The sequence below is a fragment of the Mercurialis annua genome, linkage group LG2, assembly GCF_937616625.2.
Source record: "Mercurialis annua linkage group LG2, ddMerAnnu1.2, whole genome shotgun sequence".
Lineage (NCBI taxonomy): Eukaryota > Viridiplantae > Streptophyta > Magnoliopsida > Malpighiales > Euphorbiaceae > Mercurialis > Mercurialis annua.
The window spans coordinates 46,317,274-46,340,126 of NC_065571.1; the positions used below are offsets into that span (position 1 = coordinate 46,317,274).

Consider the following 22,853-nt stretch of genomic DNA (forward strand, 5'->3'; position numbering starts at 1 on the left):
TGGTATAGTACGAGGACCTTAGCATGGGTTTTGCCTAAAAAGTGAGACATGGAATTTTCATGGAAAACATACCCCATGTTATATACTCCATCTAAAAGTTATAAATTAAATAGATGTTAATTTTTATCCCATTATAAGATATATGTACATACAATTACTTTAAAGTAAATTGGTGTGAGACTTCTACACATATATTATAATTTACAGTGTGATATTTTTTATAATTCTTTTACATAATAACCTCTTTTTTATCAATTCCGTTAATGATTATGGTCTTGTGTTAAATTCATTAATGGTTTAATACTCACTTGTAAAGAGATGTAGTATCTCACTTTCACTTCCGTTAACGATTGGTATATTACATTCAATTCTATTAACAATTTGGTACAAACAACTAACATAAACCTCTGATTGTTTATATAATTGAAAATGAGGAGCCTTTAAATAGAATTTTTCAAATAAGGGATATCAAATTATAAATTATGTTATACGTGGTAAAGTATTATGGAAGAAAAACAGCTTCTCGAATCTGGTCTGCTTTGGCCTGTGGAGAATGGTCAGAATGTGGATGTGGGCGGAATAACTAGATTGCCACTGCAAATAATATGAAACTGATGAGGGTGTTGAACATTCAAGCATGGTCGCCAGACCCGACTCGGCTGGCGGAATACCCGCGAACCAGAAAAGGAATCGGGTCTAAATATCTATAAAACCCATTTTGCTGTAAACTCTCTTTAAATCCGTTGAACCGGTCGGGTAACCGTTGACCCGCATGACCCGTATTCGGTTAAACAAGGTTTAAAAGGTTATTCCTTTTTCACTTTCCAATAAAAATAAAAAGAGTGGGAGTCAAACTCACACCACAGTCAACATTTGGTTAACATTTAACCATTGAACTAATTTAATTTTTATGTTTGATACTTCTTTTTGTGTAATATATTTATTTATTGTTACTATTCGTTCTCCCACCTGCAGGAGAAAACATAATACTCTTCCACAAAACCAAATAAGATTTAAATTGCTCCGCCACATGATCCCAGGCTCCACACGGAAGCTTAAACGTAGCCGGAGGTAAACCCAAATACATAATTGGAATGAAATCAACCTTACATCCAACCATTTCTGCCGCTACTAACAGATCATCCTCGGTAACATTAATACCCAAAATAGAGCTTTTATAAAAATTAATAGTCAATCCTGAAATTAACTCATAACTTCGAAGAATCTGAGTTGAATTCATTAACTGCTCTAAGTCAAAAGGAAGAATTAGTGTTCGAAGTATCATACACAAACTAACGTAGTGAGATAGATTCATGATCTGCTGCATAAGAATAACCATCGTAGACCCCAAATGATCTATCAAGAATGCCTTTCAACCACTCGTAGCAGTCACAAATAGAAAAGGCGAATTCGGGTTACCCTGACGAACACCTCCCCTCAAATTAATTAGATCAATTAGACTACCATTAACTGAAACTGCTGTAGTCGCCGTGGACAGACCCATAGACATCCATTCACTTAACTTGAAAATTTCATACAACTCATAACAGAAAGCAAGTAGTCCCAATGAATGCTGTCAAAAGTTTTGTGAAAATCAAGTTTAAGAACAAGTAGCTTCTTCTTCCTCATATTTGCAAAATGAATAATCTCATTAGCTATCATATAACAACCAGAATGGTTATACCTTTCATGAAAGCATGTTGACTATCTAAAACCATCTTAGTTAGCAAAGGAGCTAATATAAAAAAAGAGTCTTCAAAAGAAGTTTAAAGAGACCATTTACTAAGCTAATGGGTATATAATCCTTAATATTCGCCAAACCTGCCACTTCAGGGACCAAAATCATGAAAGAAGTGTTAACATCTTTGGAGATGACATTTGAATTATGGAATTCCTTAACATGGAACGCTTTTTTCATAAAAGACCAAGTACGCCTATAGAAATAAAAATTAAAACCATCCGGTTCCGGAGCCTTCCTTTCCCCACAAGAAGAAAGAGCTCTGAAATTTTTTGAATCATTAAAAGGAACAACCATAGAATCGGCTTCCTCCTCTGAAATGCACAAAAAAATTCAGCCTAGATAAGTCAAACCCGACACTATCCTTTCGACTATACAGAGATTTTTTAAAAAACCTCCTATGAAGAATCTAATATGATTGGGCTCAGAGAACAAGTTACATCGACTTTAATATATGATATGTGATTATTTCTACAGTGTTTGGAAGTTACACTAAGAAAAAAACTTGTATTTCTGTCTCCTTCTGCATTCCACTTAAATCTTGATTTTTGTACCCATAAAGATTCAACCCGCTTTTTAGCTGACTAGAGATAAAATTTAAGCTGCATAATCTGCAACTTCTCCTCTTCAATTGACGGGTTCATATTAGCTAAGACTTCCAACAAAAAAATCTCACCTGTAAGATCTTTGACTCTCTTATTCCGATCACTGAAAATATTAAGAAAAATTTGCGCAAACCGAGACCCAACTATCCTCAACAAATTTAGCAAAATTCTCATGCTCCCACCAAACATTGACCGAAAAGGTTTTGAATTAAAAATATTGTCTAAATGAAAACAAATTGGAATATGGTTTGAATGGCCCCCAAACAAGACAGTCAAAGACATACGGGGCTATAAAACGCCTGTCGCATCAGAGACCAAACATCTGTTAATCCGCGATTTCGAATAGGGATTTCGCTAAGTAAATAATCTACCCTACATAGGTAATTCCAAGAATTCTGAATTGTTAACAGAATCACGAAAAGCTAACATGGAAGGTGAACACCCCGACACATTCAGCCTATCCTTCTAAAGCAAAATTTCATTAAAATCTCCACTGATAATAACTGAACCCATAAAGCTCAATAAGGTACTCAAATCATTCCATAACAACAATCTCTCTACAACATAGTTACTTGCATATAAAAGAATATGACAACAACAAAAATTTTGAAGATCAAAATCCATGACAATCCATCTATTACCCTTAGAGATAACAATATTCTATAACAACACATGATTCCAAATTAATAATAATCCTCTCGAAGAACCCATAGATGGAATCCAATCATAAGAAAAATCAAGGTACAAATTTCTAACAAAAAAATTAGGCCTAATGTCTTAAAAAACCCCGACCTTTTAGCCCCTTTTCAATCATACCCTGACGTTGAAAATTTGTCAATTTTACCCTATTTTGCATTTTTGTTTTTCAATTGTACCCTGAAAAATTAAATTAACGTCTTTTGCGTTTGGAAATTTGTTTAAAACATTCTTCATGTCTCGCATATATTGATTGTATATTTTTAAAATTTATTTAAATTTAGTTAAATTAATTAAAAATTTAAATTAGTGTTAATTTGATTATGGTTTTTAGTTAGTTTTTAAAAATAAAGGAATTATTTGTATTTTTTTGAATAAAAAAGAATTTAATTTCATGTTTAGACTTAATTAATTGAATGATTTCATTATTTAAGTAAAAAAAATTAACAAAAATTAAAAATTAGGTAATTTGAAAAACAATCTACAAATGATTTAATGACTCTTTACAACAGCTCTAAATATGCCCTTAATAAAACTGATATGTCTAGATGGTCTTTTTCTAATTATATTTGAGCAATGATCTTCATTTGTTTTTCATTATCGATAATTTTTAATTTGGTTCAGATGTTGATGAATGTTTGGATCCTCATTTGAATAGATGCTTGGAAAAGAAGTCCTGTAAGAACACAATTGGAAATTACACATGTTCTTGCCCTAAGGGTCTTCACGGAGATGGTAAAATAGGCGGACATGGTTGCTCTAAGAATCAACAACTAAACAAACAAATCGTTCTTGGTAAATCTATCTAATTGTCTATTTTTTTCATACTTTATTACATTGGATTAAGAAAAGTTGATTTTTTTTTGTTTTTTTAAAAGTGGGAGAGAAGAAAATGGTTGTGAGAAAAATTGAAACACTTATACCATTGAGAAATAATTCATTGATATCTGAACTGAATTTTATTTTAGGCTATTATTCATTAATATTATATTTAAAATAAAAAACTTTTATTCCTAAAAAACTTGTAAATTTAATTAATAATTTTTTATTTAATACAAATAAATATTATTATTCTATAAAAATCCAGATCGCCTTCAATTGACTTCGCCTCCTTGACTCAACAAGATTAATTCCAAAATTTGGATATATAATTAATATTTTCTAATTAATTATAATTACAGATTAATTTTAAATTTTATTAAAAATTAAAATAAATAATTTAAACCTCCGGAATCCACCACCTCCACTTTGACAGCCTTGCTCTCCACCACTCCGGTAGTGGCCGGAGTGTTAGAGTTCATTTGAGAAGACGAACCCATCAAGGTTCTTCTAAGGATGAACCCAACTCAGGTCATCAGATCTGAGGACGAACCACATGTGGGTTCGTCCTCAAATGAACACGGGTACGTCTGAGAAGACTAACTCAAAAGTGATACGTCTTCTCAGATGAAGAACGCGTGTTCTTTGAACCCGCGTTCATCTGAGGACGAATCCAGATAGGGTTCATCCAGGTTCGTCTTCTCAGGCGAACTCTAACACTCTGTCCACTGCTGGACTGGTGGTAGAGGGGGCTATCAACGAGGATTCAACAAAGGCAGTAGATTTTGATGCTGCGTTTAGATTATTTAATTTTATTTGTTTTAATAAAATTTAAAAATAATTACACACACACACACACACATATATATATATATATAAAGAACTATATATCTATATAATTAGGATAAATTAAAAAATATTGATTATATAGATTTAAACGGGACAAGTATAAAATTTGAGATGAATATTTAAAATTTACTTTTTATCAATAAATATGCTTGGTTTGTTTTTAAATTTTAAGAAAGATGAGTTTTTTTTGTGTTAATTATAACATTAGTGATTATCTAAAATATTTATTAAAATATGCATTATTGAAAAAGAAGTCAATTTGATGCTCGGGGGTGCAATTGAAACCAAAAGGTGTGGAAATTGATATTTGAGGGTGGAATTGAAATCAAAGATGCGGATTTGGGTGAAATCGACAATTTTACAACGTGAGGGTGCAAATAAAAAAGGACTAAAAGGTGAATGTTTATTCAGAACATTAGCCAAAAATGAATTTTTTTTTGACTTTTTATAAATGTATTCTGGAGGCAAGTTTACATGGACTAACAGACGTAAGGATGACAATCTCATTCAAATCCGCTTGAACAGATTTCTTGCTAATCTGAGATGGCAGGAGGTGTATCCTGGCTGGAAGGTAGTTCATTTAACGAGATATAGTTCTGACCATAATCCTGTGTTGCTTACCACTGCGGTTCCGCCTCAAATGGGGAGTAAGCCTGCTCGGATTTATCGGTTTGAACAAATGTGGATGGCTCACGAACAGTTCGACGATGTGGTGGTCTCGGCGTGGGGGGAAAACAATGACTCTTCTTTGGATTTTATGACCAAGATGGAAGGTTGTGGTGCTCATCTTAAATCCTGGGCATATAATAATTTCGGTAACCTGTCAAAACAGCTCAAAGAGAAGTTGGCAGAGCTGCACGTTATTCAGTCCAGTATTGGATGTGAGGCCAATTATAGGAGGGCGGGCATGGTATCAGCTGAACTTGACGACCTCCTCTCAAAAGAAGAGATCATGTGGAAGCAGCGTTCTCGAGCGGATTGGCTTAGGGAAGGTGACCGCAACACGAAATTCTTTCACCATAAAGCATCCAATCGAAAGAAGAATAATGCGATTCATCGCATTCGGGACAGCAGTGGTAGTTGGCGTAACGGTAAGGAGGTGAATGCTGTGATTGAGGATTACTTTCGTCATCTATTCACCACTTCCGATCCCACAAACCAATCGGTGGTTATTGATTGTATTGACACGGTTCTTTCAGCAGACCAAATTTCCGAGATGCAAAGACCCTTTCGGGAAGATGACATTAAAATAGCTCTGCAGCAAATGGGTTCTCTTAAGGCTCCGGGTCCTGACGGTATGCCTGTCCTGTTTTATAATTCGTATTGGCATGTGATTGGTCGAGATGTTACGAGGTGTGTCCTTGATTTCTTGCGCACGGGTATGATGCCGAGCAGAGTGAACCACACGTTCCTCACGTTGATTCCGAAGACGGCAGCTCCTGAGTCAATGAAGGATCTCCGTCCTATTAGTCTCTGCAACGTCATTTATAAAATTATTGCTAAAGTCATAGCAAATAGGTTGAAGGGTGTGCTATCAGATATTATTGACGAGTCCCAAAGTGCGTTTGTGCCAGACAGATTAATTACAGACAACGCTATGATTGCGTTTGAAATGTTCCATTCGATGGCTAAGCGCTCGCAAGGAAAAGCGGGGACTGTCGCGCTTAAGTTGGATATGAGTAAAGCATATGATAGGGTTGAATGGAGTTTTCTAAAATTGGTTATGGAAAAAACCGGTTTCCCTAGCCATTTTATTAATTTAATTATGGCCTGTATCTCAACTGTCTCTTTTACGTTTTTGGCTAATGGTTCCCCGTTTGGCTTGTTGATTCCGCAGCGCGGTCTTCGTCAGGGAGATCCCCTCTCGCCGTATTTGTTCCTTCTTTGTTCGGAAGGATTTTCGGCTATCCTGCGTAGAGGTGTTCGGGATAAGGAGCTTTCAGGGGGTAGAGTCTGCAGAGGCGGCCCCAGAATCAACCATCTCTTTTTTGCTGACGATAGCGTTTTGTTCATTAAAGCATCTGTGCGTGAAGGACGAGCGTTAAAGCGCATAATTATGGCATATGAACGTGCGTCTGGGCAGGTTGTCAACACTGACAAATCAGAAATGTTCTTTAGTGATGGAGTCGGGTTGGAGAGCAAGGTTGCGTTGGAGGAAATTTTGGGTTTTCGCATGGTTAATTCATTCAAGAGGTACCTTGGTATGCCAACCATGGTAGGTCGCTCTAAAAAACCCATTTTCGCTTTTCTTCGCGATCGGCTTCATAAAAGAATTATGGGTTGGAAAGAAAGATTTTTATCTAAGGCAGGGAGAGAAGTCCTTATTAAGTCGATTGCTCAATCCATCCCAACATATATAATGAGTTGCTTCGCCCTTCCGATCTCGTTTTGTAATGAGATGAGAAGTATTATCTCAAAATATTGGTGGAGCGGGTCTGATGACAAGAAAAAGATTCCGTGGGTGAGTTGGAATTCTATTTGCAAACCTAAGAAGGAGGGTGGTCTTGGGTTCCGAAATCTTCGAGCTTTCAATCTTGCAATGTTAGCTAAGCAAGCATGGAAGTTATTACAAAACCCGCACTCTTTGTGTGCTAGAGTTTTTAAGGCAAAATACCATCCGACTATGGACTTTGCTCAGGCGGGGTTGCGTCGTCGTGCTAGCTTCGTGTGGCAGAGTATTATGGAGGGCAAAACGGTTCTTGATTCTGGGTTAGCTTGGAGAATTGGGAATGGAGAATCTGTGAAAGCTTTGAAGGACAACTGGATCACATCCACAGCATTCATGAAACCCGTCGGCAGCTTGCTTGTTCCTACGGATTGCTTGGTGAGTTACTTTATTGCTAATGGTCGCTGGGATGAAGTGAAGCTTGTTAACTCGTTCTCTCCTACCGATGTGGCTAATATCATCAAGATCCCTCTTAGTAGAAGACTACCTCCGGATAAGTTATTCTGGTTTCCTAACAAGAACGGTTTTTACTCTGTGAAGTCCGGATATCACCAAGCTTGTAAGTTGATGAACAAGCACCATGCGTCTTCATCTTCGAACTCACCAGGTCCTGACATTTGGGGTAAGATTTGGAGGTGTCCGGTCCCTCCTAAGGTGCGCCATTTTCTTTGGAGAATAGTTCATAACTCGTTACCTTGTAACGTAAATCTTGCTACCCGGATAGCTGAGGCCGACAAAATATGTCCGAGGTGCAGGTTAGTAGAGGAAAATCAGATTCATGCTCTCAAGGAGTGTGATGGTGTGCGTGGTTTGTGGTTATTATCTCCTCTCAGCTTGCGTGTAGATTCCTATAATTGCAGGACGATGACTGAGTGGCTATCTCAAATGTTCAGCTCGTTGAAAACGGAGGACCTTAGTACTTTCATTCTCAGCATGTGGACGATATGGAACGATAGGAACAATATAGTGTTTGGGAACAACAGATTGGCCCCTTCGCTACTATTCCAACACGTTAATTTAGCTTCATGCAGCAAGGCCTCATCTGATAGGACTTCATATGGTCTCAGACCTGCTGCAGCTCCAAACTGGATCCCACCTGCGCTGCACTCAGTTAAAATCAACACCGACGCAGCTATCTCTGTTCAGAACAACTTAGCTGTGGTCAGCGGCATTTGTCGAGATGCCTCCGGTGCAGTCCTGCGTTGGGGAGTGTCAGTTTTGCGCGGTATTACTGATGTAGAAGTTGCCGAAGCCAAGGCGGTCTTGTTCGGTCTCCAGATTGCTTCTGAGATTCCAAGCGAAGGTCTTATTGTGGAATCGGATGCATCTAATGTTATCAACAGGCTTATTCACCCTGATAGTGCTATTGATCCTATTCAAGTAATTATTGATGATTGCTTGGCGGAGACGGTGTCTCGGAGGATTCAGTTTCAGCACGTCCGAAGACATTGCAACCAAGTTGCACATGCTTTAGCTAAATGGGGCGTTTTTATTAATAAAGATTGTATCAGTGACGGAGAAGTTCCTTTTCCGGTCAATGAACTTGTTAATTCCTTTTAATTAATAAAGTTCAATCTTTCTTCTCAAAAAAAAAAAAAAAATTTCGTTAAAAAGTATGTAAGTTTTTTTCCATTACATTTTCCATTTGCCTTTTCAGTTCACTTTAAGTTTCGAACTTGTTTTTTTTTTTCAAATATAGAAAGGTAGAAAATTTAGAGTTTAATTTTGCTATTATTTTCAAATTTTTTGAATTAGAAGTTAAAATTTGCAAATCTGAAAATTGAGTTTTGCTAACTAAGAAAATATGACTAAGAATTTAGAAAATTAAACTGATTGGAAAAAATTGAAAAAATTTAGAAAGAAATTATTAAATTGAAATAGATTTACAAAATTTTGAAAGTTTTTGGATAAATTTAGCAAAAATTAAAAATATATTTATATTTTCATTTTATTCTAATTATAGCCTAATGGTGCTAAAAAGACAAACATTTTTAATCTTTTATAAATCTATACAAAACTTTTAAAATTTATAAATCTATTTCAATTCGATAATTTAGTCAAAAATCTATCTAATTTTTCCAATTTTTCAACCTCATTACAATACTTATTTGCTTTCTATTTTGAGTTTCAAATTTGTTTTTTTTTTTTTTGCTTCAATTGCTGAAATTATATAATCTAGAATTTAATTTTGCTATTGTTTTTTTATTTATTTTTTGACCTAATTATTTAAAATCACCCACCTTATAACTTTTTTTTATTTATACCATGACCTAGGAAAATTTTCAATTGTACCCTATTTTTGATTTTTATGTTTCATATCTGCCCTAATGAGTTAAATTGACCTATTTTCTTTTAAGAAAGAGTTTAATTTACTCCTTCATTTTTAACCTATATTTTGATAAAACGTTAATGTTAATCATTTATGTATTTTGTTTTAATATTTTCATCCTTAAATTAATTAAATTATCAAAAAATTTAATTTTGGGGTACAAATGAAACATAAAAATCGAAAATAGGATACAATTGAAAATTTTCCTAAGTCATGGTATAAATGAAAAAAAATTATAAGGTGGGTGGTTTTTAAATAATTAAGCCTTTTTTTTAATTAGGAGGTAAATTTTCCGATTCTGAAAAATGAATTTTAGTAATTAAGAAGTGAATATGAAAATGCAGTTAAAAAATTAGAATAATTAAATTGGTCATTTAAGAATTGCAATTGTTTAAACTAAAACCTTATTTGTTATTTGTTTTAAACGGTTTTGTTTGTAGGTGTAAGTATAGGCATCCTTGTCCTTCTTTTGGCAGTATCTTGGCTGTACTTTGGATTAAGAAAAGCGAGACTTATAAAACTTAAAGAAAAATATTTTAAAGAAAATGGTGGTAACTTGTTTATGCAAAAAAATTCAGAACACGGTCCAAACTCTACAAAAGCAGCTAAAATATATACTGAAAATGACCTGAAAAAAGCAACAAATAACTTTCACGAAAGCCGAATTTTAGGTAAAGGTGGACAAGGTACAGTCTACAAAGGTACACTACCAGATAATCAGATTGTCGCTGTCAAGAAATCAAAAATTGGAGATGACACCCAAGTTGAAGGATTTATTAATGAAGTTATAATTCTATCTCAAATCAATCATAGAAATATTGTCAAACTGCTGGGTTGCTGCTTGGAGACTCGAGTCCCATTGTTGGTCTATGAATTTGTGATGAACGGGACCCTATTTGATCATATCCATAGTAACAATGGTACCGATGGAAGAATTTTAATTCCTTGGGAAACACGTTTAAGAATAGCGACGGAAGTTGCAGAAGCACTTTCTTATATGCATTCTTCGGCTTCTATTCCTATTATTCACCGCGATATTAAGTCTGCAAATATACTTTTAGACAAGAATTACACTGCAAAGGTATCCGATTTTGGAGCTTCAAAGCTAATCCCTTTAGACAAAACTGAGCTGACAACACTGGTGCAAGGAACCCTTGGATATTTAGATCCTGAATACTTGCATTCGAGCCAACTGACCGAAAAAAGCGATGTGTATAGTTTCGGAGTTGTTCTTATAGAGCTATTGACGAGAAAGAGACCGATATCTTTTACGAGGATAGAAGAAGAGAGGAATTTGGCAATGTATTTTGTTACTTCAATTCAAAAAGATCGGTTGCTCCAAGTTGTGGATTATCTCCTGATAAATGAGAAGAATACTGATGACATTAAGAGAGTGTCAATGTTGGCAAAAAGGTGCGTGAGTGTAAAAGGGGATGAAAGGCCTACCATGAAAGATGTGGCAATTGAATTAAGAAGTTTATGCTCAACAACAAAAAATCCATGTGAGAAGAATGATGTATTATGTGAGCAAGAAACTCAAAGTTCTCTTCCAAATTCATCTGCATGTTTCATTATGGATGCTACCAGTAACAGCATTGCTATGAACGACAGTGTAATGAATTCTGCTATATTCGAAATTGGAAGTGGGCGTTGACTGTGGTTTGTTATCAAAGTATGGTGTGGAATTTATATTTTATATATTTTGTTTAAAATTAACAGATTTGTGTTTAAGCTATCGATATTATTGTTGTGGGTTTGTTTTAAATGAATTCTGTAAATTTTGATGACATTCATATGTAAATGATTACAGTTGTACTCATAAATTCATTTTGATAACTCTATTTTAAAAAAAAATGATATAACTAATTAATGTTATGTGAAATAAGTTCTTTTTTTTTGAAACTATGTGAAATAAGTTATTAAATTAATTAATTTACAAATGAAAGTCAATCAAATAAAGGGGTATTATTTTAGTGGGGTTTTTTCCCAAATAATTGCCCTATAAAAACAATATTCCCAAATGGTGTCTCTTGCTTGAATCCGCAAGTCATACTTGCGGATTGACCCATGAATCCGCAAGTCTGACTTGCGGATTCAAGCAAGAAACCCTTAATCACCCGATTAAGGGTGATTAACCCTTAATCGAGTGATTAAGGGCTGACACCAATCATTGGGAGACAATTTTGTCTCCCAATGATTGGTGATTGGAATTAATGATTGGGCATTTAGTGCCCAATCATTAATCCCAATATATCAATTAAAAAAAATTAATTTATATATTATTCTATTTTAACAAATACCTACTAATTTAAAATTGATAAAAATATTAAACATTAAAAATTAAATACAAATTATAACATTTGTAATAATTTAAAATAACAATATTATTTTAAAATTGTTTACAAGTACTAAAACTAGTCACGATATCGAGCCGGTTTCCGCATGCGGGTTCTCATGTCATAACCCTGCTGAGTGCGTCGGTGACGTGAGGTATCAGTCACAGGGTTATAGTCGCCACTGTCACCCTCGTCACTGGTATCAGAATCGTCGTTGTCTTCTGAATCGTCACTGTCTTCGTCTGTAGGCTGGTGTGGCTGTTCAATAACCGGAGCTGGAGTAGTGTCTCGCAGATCCTGCGAGGTGATGTCCGGATACAGGGTAAAACTAGGAGGCGTAAAATGCTGAAACCGATCACCGGAAAACGGATCAGCAGACAGATCTGCACCAGAGCACCACGGCTCCGTAGTCGAGAAATACATCTGCGAAGGATCTTGAGCCTGAGGCGACCCAGAAGGTGGTACCTGATGTGACGATGACGCCTGTCCTGCAGTAGGTGCGGCGGGATAGTAGAACAACTGTTCAATGAAATCCGACTCTGTCGACGTACGCCATGGGACATCTGAATGCGTCGGCGGTGCAGGCCATGACTGATCTGACTCTGGCTGAGCCGGCGTACCTAGTGGAGTATATCCCATCTCTCCCAGATATGAATGGAAAGACGGAATCGGCGGCTGGCGAACCTGAATAATGAATTGATTAGATTTATAAACTAAAATAGAAGATTATAAATTACAAATATAATAAAATAGGTCGAACCTGTGAATCAGATGGCGCAAAAGGATCTCGAGTGTTGGCAAATGTCGTATGTCTAAAAGATGAGTCACTATACGGCATCGGCGCCGGGGGGACCTGAACAACGTAACTTATTAAATTGTAAACTAAAAATGTAAATTATAAATTAACTACAATAATAATAAAAGTAACTCAAACCTGTGACTCAGATGGCCCTGGTCGATCCTGAGTGGTCGTAAAGGTCGTATCTCCAAAAAATGAGTCAACATACGGCATCGATGCAGGCGGGACCTGAAACTATAACATCGGGTAGCACTAAGCGTAAGAGCATAAAATACGAGTTAATCAAGTGAAATAGTATATTAAATTGTCTCAAACCTGTGGATATGATGCTTGGGGTGTCGCCCCGGAGGTTGACCCGTAATGTTGTCTTTCCCAGTAGTCCGGCTGCGGTATGTCTGAGGTACCCGCCACCTCTTTGTGAAAAAATAATGGCTCTGGGATAGGGTACACATGCTCTGGACGGGGCTGTGGAGGCATTCTGCGTGGCTGTCGACGCCGTCCTCTAATAGAGCTTAAATCGACCTGACAGGGAGGGAGCGGAGGCAGCTGGTATGGTTGGTCGGCTGGCTCAGGAGGGGGAAGTGTGACGTCCCTGCGATCCTCCATGGTAGCAAGCTGAGAACTTCGTGCACCAAACCTAATCCTGCGAGCGGCACTCGAACTGGCCTCCCCCGTAACATGGGTTCTCTCCTGCAAATCATTGTGGTCATGTCATACGGCTGGACAACATGAGTACGAGACTTGTCTCCTGCTTTTCGCAATATTTGGATGCAGATTGGCGTGTACTCAATGTTCTTGTCGATCAATGACTTATAAAATTTCCAACGGGAAATGTATTTTTCGACAAGCTTACGGAAAATAGCTTCAATCATTGCGGTGATAGGCAGCCCTCTAATATTTGTCCATAAATTAAGATAACAATTTCAAATACAAAGCATCTTTTAATCACATTTTACTAGCACTAAATAATTATAACAATTATTTCTAATATTTAACTAACAATATAAAAATGAGTTCACTTTTAACTATTATAATTTTTTAATATTTTTAAAAGTTAAATAAAATAGAAAAATTCTTCTAAAAATTACTAATCCCTAACATTTTACTAAAATGTAATTAATTTTTATTATTATCCATTATACTATTTCTTTAAATCATGCCATTTTTTAAAATTATACTTGATTCTAGTATTTTATTTAATAATGATAATACTTACTTACCATTTTACATTATAAATACTATATAATAAATCAATAAATTCACAAATAGGATTTTCTAATTTTTTTAAACATTAAACTAACATACTAAAATTTTGTTTATTATTTGACTAATTTTTAATTTTAATATTCACAGTTATAATAAATACTCTAAAAATATCAATTGAAATTAATTATTAACATCTAATTAACAATTTATATTTAAATTAAAATAAAATATTTACTAACCTCTTGTAGTCCACAAGCAATAATACACTATCCGTTATTAACGCTTAGCTCCGATACGCTGTCCGTCGTTAACGCCTAGCTCCGATACGTTGTTAATTCCTAGCTCCGATATTTGTAAATTATAGAATTGTAAATTTAAATCAAAAAATTAAAAAGGTTTTAAAAAAAAAAAAAAGGTGGGTGTGGCATCCGGGTGTGCTGAAAATGCACACCCGGGGTGCTTATATAGCTAAATGTATCCACAAGTCATACTTGCGGATACATTTAGTCTGATTCCCATGTGGGAATCAGACATGTCTGATTCCCGCATGGGAATCAGACAGGTCTGATTCCCATGCGGGAATCATAACTGATTCCCTGTGGGAATCAGTTTGACCCTTGACTCGTCAGGGGTCAAACTGATTCCCACAGGGAATCAGTTAATGACCTCCTTAATGGTAATTAAGGAGGTTTTTGCTTGAATCCGCAAGTATGACTTGCGGATTCAAGCGGGAGGCACTAAATGGGAAATTCTTTTTTAAGCAGGAATTATTTGGGAAAAAACCCTATTTTAGTGTGATCTTGGATGAATGACATTTCAGTTTGATAGCCATTGCCCGATGTTGATTTTTTTTTTGATAATTTGGAGAGGGGGAGCGTTTGTGGAAGAAATCGAATTTACGATCTAACCGTTTGATACTCAGCTCTTATACTATTTGAACTATAACTCATTGCCCGATGCTGATTTGCTGACGCTTATGTGAAAACGAAAGCTAAAGTGGCTGAATTAGGAGAAAATGGATGGCATCTACCTGATGCTTCTTATCAGTTGGACTAGATTTTTAGAATTCTTGAGATATTCTAAAACAAAGCTGTCATGACCCGATTTCACAGCTAGCAATTGGAGATAGGAAATAAGAGTGGTAGCTACAAAACTCGTAATAAACTTTAATTTTTTTTTTTATAGTAGTCATCCATCACTTGCATACACGTGAGAGCTCACCAGCGACTCATTTTTAATATACTCCTTAATCATTTTATAAAGAGTTTCAAACCACACACATATATATATATATATATATATATATATATATATATATATATATATATATATATATATATTAATATAACATAGGCAAAACACATATACATATCCATTCTCTGTTACAAAAATAAGACAGTAAGACTACAGGGGATTCTAGAATTCAAATCTTCTTGCTTACTAATTATAAAGCAGACTTCCGAGAAAAACCAACCTCAACCAACAATATTTTCCTGAATAGTGGAAAAGTTATGGGGGTCCGTATGAAACTGGGGAGTTCATATTATTTCTAGGCTTAATTACTTAAAAAACCCTCACCTTTAATCTTTATTTCGTTTATACCCTGACCTAGGAAAACTGTCACATATACCCTTGACGTTGTTATTATGTTTCGCCATTGATTAAAGGGTATATGTGACAGTTTTCCTAGGTCAGGGTATAAACGAAATAAAGATTAAAGGTGAGGGTTTTTTAAGTAATTAAGCCCTTATTTCTAATAAGTAATAAGTATTAAAATACAAAGCTGAAATCTCTTTCGCAAAGTACACACATACAGAATGTATCATTTACAGAAGTCCTATTCGAAATTTTTCTTTTTACTTCTAAATTTCAGAGAATATAAACAATTAATCCCATTGACTTTTAAGTTTATTAAAAGCATTCGGGTCCTTTTCAAGGCCATCCGCTTACACAATTTAATTGATTCCATTTACATCACACTATTGTCTATATATATATATATATATATATATATATATATATATTCACATTAGTTACCAATTCAATCAAAAACCAAAATGAAAACTGGAGGGCAAATTATGGTGTATTACAGAGTTTTGGTACTTTTAGTGCTGATATCTGTTTTATCAGATGCATCCCTAGCTCAAACAAAGCCCGGTTGCCCTAACCATTGTGGTGAAGTCAGCATTCCATATCCATTTGGTGTTGGAGAAGGGTGTTACCTTGATGAAAGTTTCAAAGTAACCTGTAACTCCCCTTCCAACAAACCATTCTTAGATTATATCAATTCAACTCTTCTTTCCATTTCAATCCAAACTGGAGAGCTCGACGTTTTATCATCAATGGTGTCCGATTGCCAATTCGATTATACTCGATTTCTATCCTTTCACAATTTCAAGCACCAGAAATAAAGTGGTTGCTGTCGGATGTGATACGATTGCTGTTGTCAGCGGATTGGAATTTTATAACTTGACCGGTTGTATGTCTCGGTGTTCTGATGTGAATGATGTTATTGTTACCAATAGTTCTTGCATTGGTAAAGGTTGCTGCGAAACCGCCATATCTAAAGGTAATATTACAAATTCATATTTCAATTTATTTTGCATATATCATAGGTCTAGCTCTAATTCATAAGGCCTTATAAAAATAATAATATCTTTATCTAGTTTCTATAATTAATTTATTTTAAATTTTGATCTTTTACTGGACGGAAAAAAGTGTAAGGCGTTAAAATTTACAGTAGAAGGCGTGAAACTAAATTTAAATATCGGCCTAATATGCAGGCAAAATAAGCACATCATCAAATTTGGAGGAAGGACTGAAAAACAAATTTCTTCTAAAAGATTAATGTCTATTGATAAAAAGTAGAATTTTTTTGTCATTTTTTACGTGGAAATATTAATCACTTGGCGGGGATTGAGTGACACAGTCTCAACTTTCATTCATAAAAAAACACATTAAATATAAAACAAATAATATATAAACCTATTGAGTAACAGGTTTTAAAGAGAGATCATATAAATAAAATTTAAAAATACAAGGTATGTTGATAGGTTAAGTTTATACCATATTATAATATTGCCATCACTTGGAAATAGAACTGGTAAAGCTGAATTGATCAATAGGTAGAACATTAATTGATTATTGAACTCATTTAAGATATATAAATTCCTTGTCAAGGTGTAAGTGTGTCTAGAATCATAGATTGACTCGTTTGATGACAAGAGAAAATTGATCTTTATTAATATTTTTAAAGATATTACAAAGACTAACTGCTTATACTTTTATATTACAAGTATTTCACAGAAAGCCAACTGACTATAACAGAATATACTATTCTGTTAAAATAACTACCTCTTCCTAACTAACACTACTAACAGCTGCTAACACCATCAACTAACAGAAGCAATCTTAGCTGGCACACCTGTCATCAATCCACATGCTCCTCTTGTGTTATGATGAGCTGGAATTACACACGAGCTAACATACCTCCACTGATGTGTGACTTGCTGACTTGGATGAAAGTAACTTCTGAGCTAAGTTACTTTGCATAGACATTCGCTTGTCATTTGAAATTGACACTCTCCCTAAAATTAAAACTTTTTGATTTAACAAGCAGCGGCAGCACCGGACCGGACTGCTGGGAATGAACATCCAGACGGACAACCGGAAAATTAAGAATTCGGGCCAGACCCACTGAAATTTTTAATTTAATACGCAGCAGTAGCACCGGACCGGGCCGCTGGGACTGGACATCCAGACGGACAACCAGCAAATTAAGAATCCGGGCCAGACTCGCTCTGATACCATATTAGAAATATTGGTGGGAGTAATTAATTATAAAATTGGTAATAATGTGACAACCCACATGCTTATAAGAGTATTTAGGTGGTTGAACCTTCACACTTATAAATTCATATATATTTGTTCTCCTAACAATGTGAGATTATCAGCACAAGCATATAAATTCTGAACACAGCCTAAATTCTTGTCATTTATATAATTTTTAAAAAGTCAATTGTTTACCAACTAAAAAAACATACGCAAATTTAGAAGTATGCAATACTCTCATATGAGCACATAGCCTAAATTCGTGTCATTTATATTGATATTAAAGTTGGTTGTGGGGAAATATCTGAACAGGTAATACAGCGATTGTTATTGCAACCAATAGCTATCAAAATTACACAAATGTATCAACCTTCAGTCCATGTAGCTACGCATTTATGGTTGAACAGGGAAAATACAGCTTCTCTTCTACTGATTTTTTGAGTTTGAAAAAGGGAAAAGAATTTCCGGTGATTCTTGAGTGGGGTATTGGAAATACAACTTGCGAAGAAGGTCGAAGAAACAAAGAAATGTACGCTTGTAAACACAACAGTGAGTGCTATGATCTTGATTACGATTTTGGCTATCGATGCAACTGTTCTGTCGGTTATCAAGGGAATCCCTATCTACCATATGGCTGCAAAGGTACGCAAATCAAATTTGAATATTTTTTTTTTTGACCTAATAATGAAAAAAATTTAAATCCTTACGACTTAATATAACTTAATCCGATTTTTTAATTTTTGTAATAATAGCCAAATTGTATTTTTTTATTATAATAATAGCCAAATTGGCGGCCAAACTTGTTATTTTCAATTAAGCTATTATGCTATTATTATTATTTTTTGATGAATCAAAAAGTAATAAAAAAACTCAAAACTATTGGTAATCTATAGTATTACATAAGGGATAATTCCGTTGAAAATATTGGGTTTAGTTGGAATTGTTCAAACAGTTTTTTAATTATGTAAAATGGTTATTATCATAAATGATCAGTTGAAATGTATGAAAATACGCTGACATTTTCAACTATAGAGTTTTTTTTTGAAAGATTCAACTATAGAGTTTAAAACATCATTAAAATACAGAAATAGTTTGAAGGAGCTGACATTAAAATAAATTGAAAGAAACTATTATCAATTATATACATGTATGTGTGCTTAGGCAATCTAAATTATCTACCAATTTATAAGGGATTATATTCATTTAAATGTTATTGAATAAGTTTAATTTATTTTTTTATTCATAAAAAAGTTTAATTTTATCCTTTTAATACAATATTGAATCGCATACCATAGAGGCATAGATCCCTTTTTTTAATGTGTGTGATTAGTTGAAAGAAAGACCCGAATTTAACAATTGATAAATTCAAATATAAAATAATTAGATCAAATCAATTTAAGGTGCGTTTCACGATGAATTTAAGAAAATTGTTTTTCTAAAAAAACATACATGATTTTATTTTAGTTTTGAACAATGTTGGTGAAAAAAAGAAGTAAAAAGTTGCTTTTTAAAAATTATTGTTTGAAAGAAACAATTAAAAAAATCAAATAATTAATTTAAAAAAAATCTAAAATACTTTTCTGACTCTACACAACCACTTTAAATATGCACTCAATAAAATTAATATGACTAGGTCTTTCTCTACTGATATTCGACAATTAATCCTTTTTTTTTTAAATAATAAAAAAAATCATAAATAACAATTACTTTTCACCAGTTGCCATTTTAGAGGTGTTTGATAACTAAACTTATTACTTAAATTAATATATTAAACACTTAATTGTTTTAAGTTGTTTTGATAACACAAAAAGGTCCAATTTAACTTATTCAGTTAAGTTAAAAACCACTCAAAATAATAAGTCGAAAATTTTGACTTATTTTTTTTACTGAAAATATTTAGTTATTAAATATTAGTTTTTATCATTGAATAAATTTCATATCCTATTATTTTCAATTATCACTCACGAATAAAAATATTTTATCTCACATACATTCTTTTTTTTTTAATTTTTTTTAATATCACAGTGAGTGTATTATATTTATATCAACACTAAAATTACAAATTATTATATTTTTTATTATAAATATTTTATTTTCTATCTTTATTTTTCTTTTTATAGTCTATATTTCATTTATTTAATATATTCGCTCTTTAATATTATTTGAATTTCAGTTTATAACACACAACATTGATTATCAAATTTAAACGGCTTTTTTGACTTTTAAAAAGTAGTATTTTATTTTAAGGATTAATTTTCAAATTAAAAGGGAGCATCATTATAATATTTAAAAACTAATTATCAACATATACAACTAAAATTTATGATTTCTATGTATGATATATGTAATATTCATAATATATTTTAAAAATATTTTTATTTATATTTTAAAAATTTAAATAATATATAATTTGTATATAGTAATTTATTTTTAAAATAGTTAATCTTTAAATATTTAATATGAAAATATAATAATTTCTATAATATTTAGTAATTGTAGACTTGTAGTTATCAAACAGACTTATTTAATTCAACACTTAAAATAAATCAGCAATTATTATTTACAGCACTTAAAATTCAACAATTAATTTTCAGTTTTATTAAACGTCATCTTAGTTATTTCTTTGTTACTATTATTATTTCAATTAATAGCACAAAACCCATTTAGTTTTCATTTACTGTCATCTTCTTCAAGTTTACACATGTCCAAGAATAAATACATGTTTTTTTTATATTAACCCATTACCATCCCTATCAATAGCCTGCACGTGTCCCATTTTCTCTCTCATGTATCCCTCTTTTCTTTCTTATGTGGTCCCCCTTCTCTCTTTCTCTTTTATCATTTGTTCTCTCTCTTTTTGTCTCTCCCACGGGGTGTCCTTTTATGAAGAAAATGAGAAGGAAAAAATGACAAATGCTCACTCACTACTTAACAAATTATATTTTAAAATTTAGTCTTTTTTCTTTAATTTTTAAGTAGTCATATTAATTACTATTAATGACCAGATTTACATTTCCCTCTAATCAACCATTCTACGAATTAATTATTCGTTTTTTTATTTCTAATCACCAGTTAAACAACTTAATAAAAATAAATATTTGTGGCCTTTTTAATAGTTCGGTAGTTGAAAATATTGCTAAAAGCAGTTGTATGAAATTAAACGTAAATATTCTAGAGCGGATACATGTATGATACATTTCAGATATATTTTTAGTATACCCACGTGGGATTGAGTCTAAAAATTGATAAAGAAGCAGATCGAATATTTTTATATTTTGAAGTTTTATTTATTTAATTTATATTTAAAAATCTGAAATATTTTACTTTGTTTTTTAAATATAATTCAAATCTCGTAATTAAAAAATGGATACATCTGCGATACATATTTGATACGCCTGCGATACATCTGCGGTACACCTGTGATACATATTTGATACATCTACGATACATACTTGATACATCTAGGATACACATTTGATACATCTCCCAACATATATGATACATATTCGATCGTCAAAACCTTTTTTCCTTGTTTTTTGTACGTCTTGTTTTTAGGTAATATTGCATATATTTTTATTCATGTTTCATACATCTCTGATACATATTTAATATATAATTTATAGTTAATAATTATCTCGGATATTTTTAATGTAATTCAGATCTCGTAATAATTAATGGATACACCTTTAATACATATTTGATACATATATGATACATAATTAATCTATATATATATATCTGATATATAATTATATATGACATGAAAATTATATCAGACCCGTATTCGATATGTATTGATAATATATCGATAAATAATTTATAAAAATTGTATTATTTATGTATTTTTTAAAATTAAATAAATTATATAAATTTAAGTTTTAAAAATTAAAAGTAATATTATTTTCAAAATTTATGTTATATAAATGAATTATTTAGGCATATGGTGTGTGTGTGTGTATGAGAAAGGGGGACCACGTGGTAAGAGAGGGAGAGAGAAAGAGAAACACATGAGAGAGAAAAGCGGACCACGTGATAAGAAAGAGCGAAAAAAAAGGGGGAACCACGTGATAAGAAAGAGAGAGAAAGAGAGGAAGGGGACCACATGAATAAAAAAAGAAGGGACACATGAGAAAAAAAAGGAGAGCACGTGAGAAAGAGAAAGAAGGACCACCTGTCTTCTTTTTATTGGGATGACATGAATGTAAAGTTTTGGTGTTTTGTGATATGAATGTAAAATAAATGAAGTAAATGACAATTAGTGTAATTGGAGCCCATTTTTTTGATAATTTTGTTATTCTCTTTTTTTAATGTTTAGGCATAATCCCTATAAATTGTTATTTATTTATTTATATTTCAACCTTTAAAAAGCGACATTAATTTCGATAAATATATTTCTGTCGTAGTTAATTATTAATTTTTTTTAAAAACAAACATTTTAGATTTTTATTTTTCAATTATGGCACAAACTTTTCCTTTTCAACAGAAATACATTGATCAAAACAAAAATCGGAAAAGTTTGTTTTTTTTTTCTGAAAAATGAAGTAATAGGTTATGTCAATTTTTTTTTTCTAAATTAAAATATAAACAAAAGAAATCAAATATTTTTAAATAATTAAGCTTTATTTTTATTAATTTTAATATAGGTAATTGTATTTTATTTGATTCAGATGTTGATGAATGTTTGGACCCTCATCTATACTATATATAAAAGCACGGATGGGGGGGGGGGGACAGGCACATTTACGTTAATGTCCTTAATATTATTTAAATTATTATTCAATAATAATTACTTTACCTAAATATTAGCTAATTTAAACTACTTGCAATACAATTAAAATACTCACTTATTTTATAGAATTTTATACCATGTCTACTACTACAAGCTTTTGAAAAATTAAAAAATTTCCTAAATTAATTTTTTGCAACTTAAACAGTTTGTAAACTTAAGGAGAAAAACAAAATTGTTGTTTTTAATAATTTAATTTAAGTGTTTTATACAAACTAAACTACTAACATGATTCACGATTAATTATAAGTAATAGAGTGCCATTAGAGATAGGAATTCAAGAATGTAACCTAAACTAGAAAACTAATTAGAGAATTATTTCTCAGTGACCAATATTTTGTGACATTTGCCTTTAAACTTCATTAGAGGAAGAGTGAGTTTCTCCTTCTCTAGATATAGTTTATCAAGTCAAA

General features: G+C 32.8%; 4 protein-coding genes across 4 annotated transcripts; 2 read left to right on the forward strand and 2 right to left on the reverse strand.

Annotated features, from left to right (window-relative positions):
- Window positions 1–940: 940 nt before the first annotated feature.
- Window positions 941–4,358, reverse strand: LOC126668614 (uncharacterized). The gene is made up of 6 exons (XM_056104682.1): window positions 4,265–4,358; window positions 1,822–2,052; window positions 1,671–1,735; window positions 1,465–1,573; window positions 1,298–1,369; window positions 941–1,197 (listed from the first exon to the last, which is right to left on the reverse strand). The coding sequence occupies exons 1-6, from the start codon at window positions 4,356–4,358 to the stop codon at window positions 941–943; spliced, it is 828 nt and encodes a 275-aa protein (XP_055960657.1).
- On the forward strand, window positions 3,883–11,305 carry LOC126670791 (wall-associated receptor kinase 4-like). Its single transcript, XM_050364617.2, has 2 exons — window positions 3,883–5,102; window positions 9,923–11,305. Exons 1-2 carry the CDS (start codon window positions 5,039–5,041, stop codon window positions 11,134–11,136), a joined length of 1,278 nt encoding a protein of 425 aa, XP_050220574.1. The 5' UTR covers window positions 3,883–5,038; the 3' UTR covers window positions 11,137–11,305.
- A 481-nt stretch (window positions 11,306–11,786) lies between these two features.
- LOC126668615 (uncharacterized) lies at window positions 11,787–13,489 on the reverse strand. The gene is made up of 5 exons (XM_050361804.2): window positions 13,346–13,489; window positions 12,933–13,307; window positions 12,753–12,851; window positions 12,579–12,671; window positions 11,787–12,502 (listed from the first exon to the last, which is right to left on the reverse strand). Exons 1-5 carry the CDS (start codon window positions 13,487–13,489, stop codon window positions 11,897–11,899), a joined length of 1,317 nt encoding a protein of 438 aa, XP_050217761.2. The 3' UTR covers window positions 11,787–11,896.
- A 2,397-nt stretch (window positions 13,490–15,886) lies between these two features.
- On the forward strand, window positions 15,887–22,362 carry LOC126670789 (wall-associated receptor kinase 2-like). The gene is made up of 3 exons (XM_050364616.2): window positions 15,887–16,392; window positions 17,967–18,296; window positions 22,322–22,362. Exons 1-3 carry the CDS (start codon window positions 16,305–16,307, stop codon window positions 22,360–22,362), a joined length of 459 nt encoding a protein of 152 aa, XP_050220573.2. The 5' UTR covers window positions 15,887–16,304.
- The last annotated feature ends 491 nt before the right edge of the window (window positions 22,363–22,853 follow it).

Excerpts from the sequence above, each read along its gene's own strand:
- LOC126668614 (XM_056104682.1), bottom strand. The coding sequence starts at position 4,358 with ATGGGTTCGTCTTCTCAAATGAACTCTAACACTCCGGCCACTACCGGA. Across the intron at positions 1,574-1,670 it reads TGAAAGGTATAACCATTCTG|CATTCATTGGGACTACTTGC; the intron begins GTTGTTATATGA and ends AACTTTTGACAG. Across the intron at positions 1,198-1,297 it reads TCATGAATCTATCTCACTAC|GATTGACTATTAATTTTTAT; the intron begins GTTAGTTTGTGT and ends AGTTAATTTCAG.
- LOC126670791 (XM_050364617.2), top strand. The coding sequence starts at position 5,039 with ATGCGGATTTGGGTGAAATCGACAATTTTACAACGTGAGGGTGCAAAT. Across the intron at positions 5,103-9,922 it reads AAATAAAAAAGGACTAAAAG|GTGTAAGTATAGGCATCCTT; the intron begins GTGAATGTTTAT and ends TTTTGTTTGTAG.
- LOC126668615 (XM_050361804.2), bottom strand. The coding sequence starts at position 13,489 with ATGATTGAAGCTATTTTCCGTAAGCTTGTCGAAAAATACATTTCCCGT. Across the intron at positions 12,852-12,932 it reads CCCAAGCATCATATCCACAG|TTTCAGGTCCCGCCTGCATC; the intron begins GTTTGAGACAAT and ends CCGATGTTATAG. Across the intron at positions 12,503-12,578 it reads TTGCGCCATCTGATTCACAG|GTTCGCCAGCCGCCGATTCC; the intron begins GTTCGACCTATT and ends TTCATTATTCAG.
- LOC126670789 (XM_050364616.2), top strand. The coding sequence starts at position 16,305 with ATGTCTCGGTGTTCTGATGTGAATGATGTTATTGTTACCAATAGTTCT. Across the intron at positions 16,393-17,966 it reads CGAAACCGCCATATCTAAAG|GTAATACAGCGATTGTTATT; the intron begins GTAATATTACAA and ends ATATCTGAACAG. Across the intron at positions 18,297-22,321 it reads TCTACCATATGGCTGCAAAG|ATGTTGATGAATGTTTGGAC; the intron begins GTACGCAAATCA and ends TATTTGATTCAG.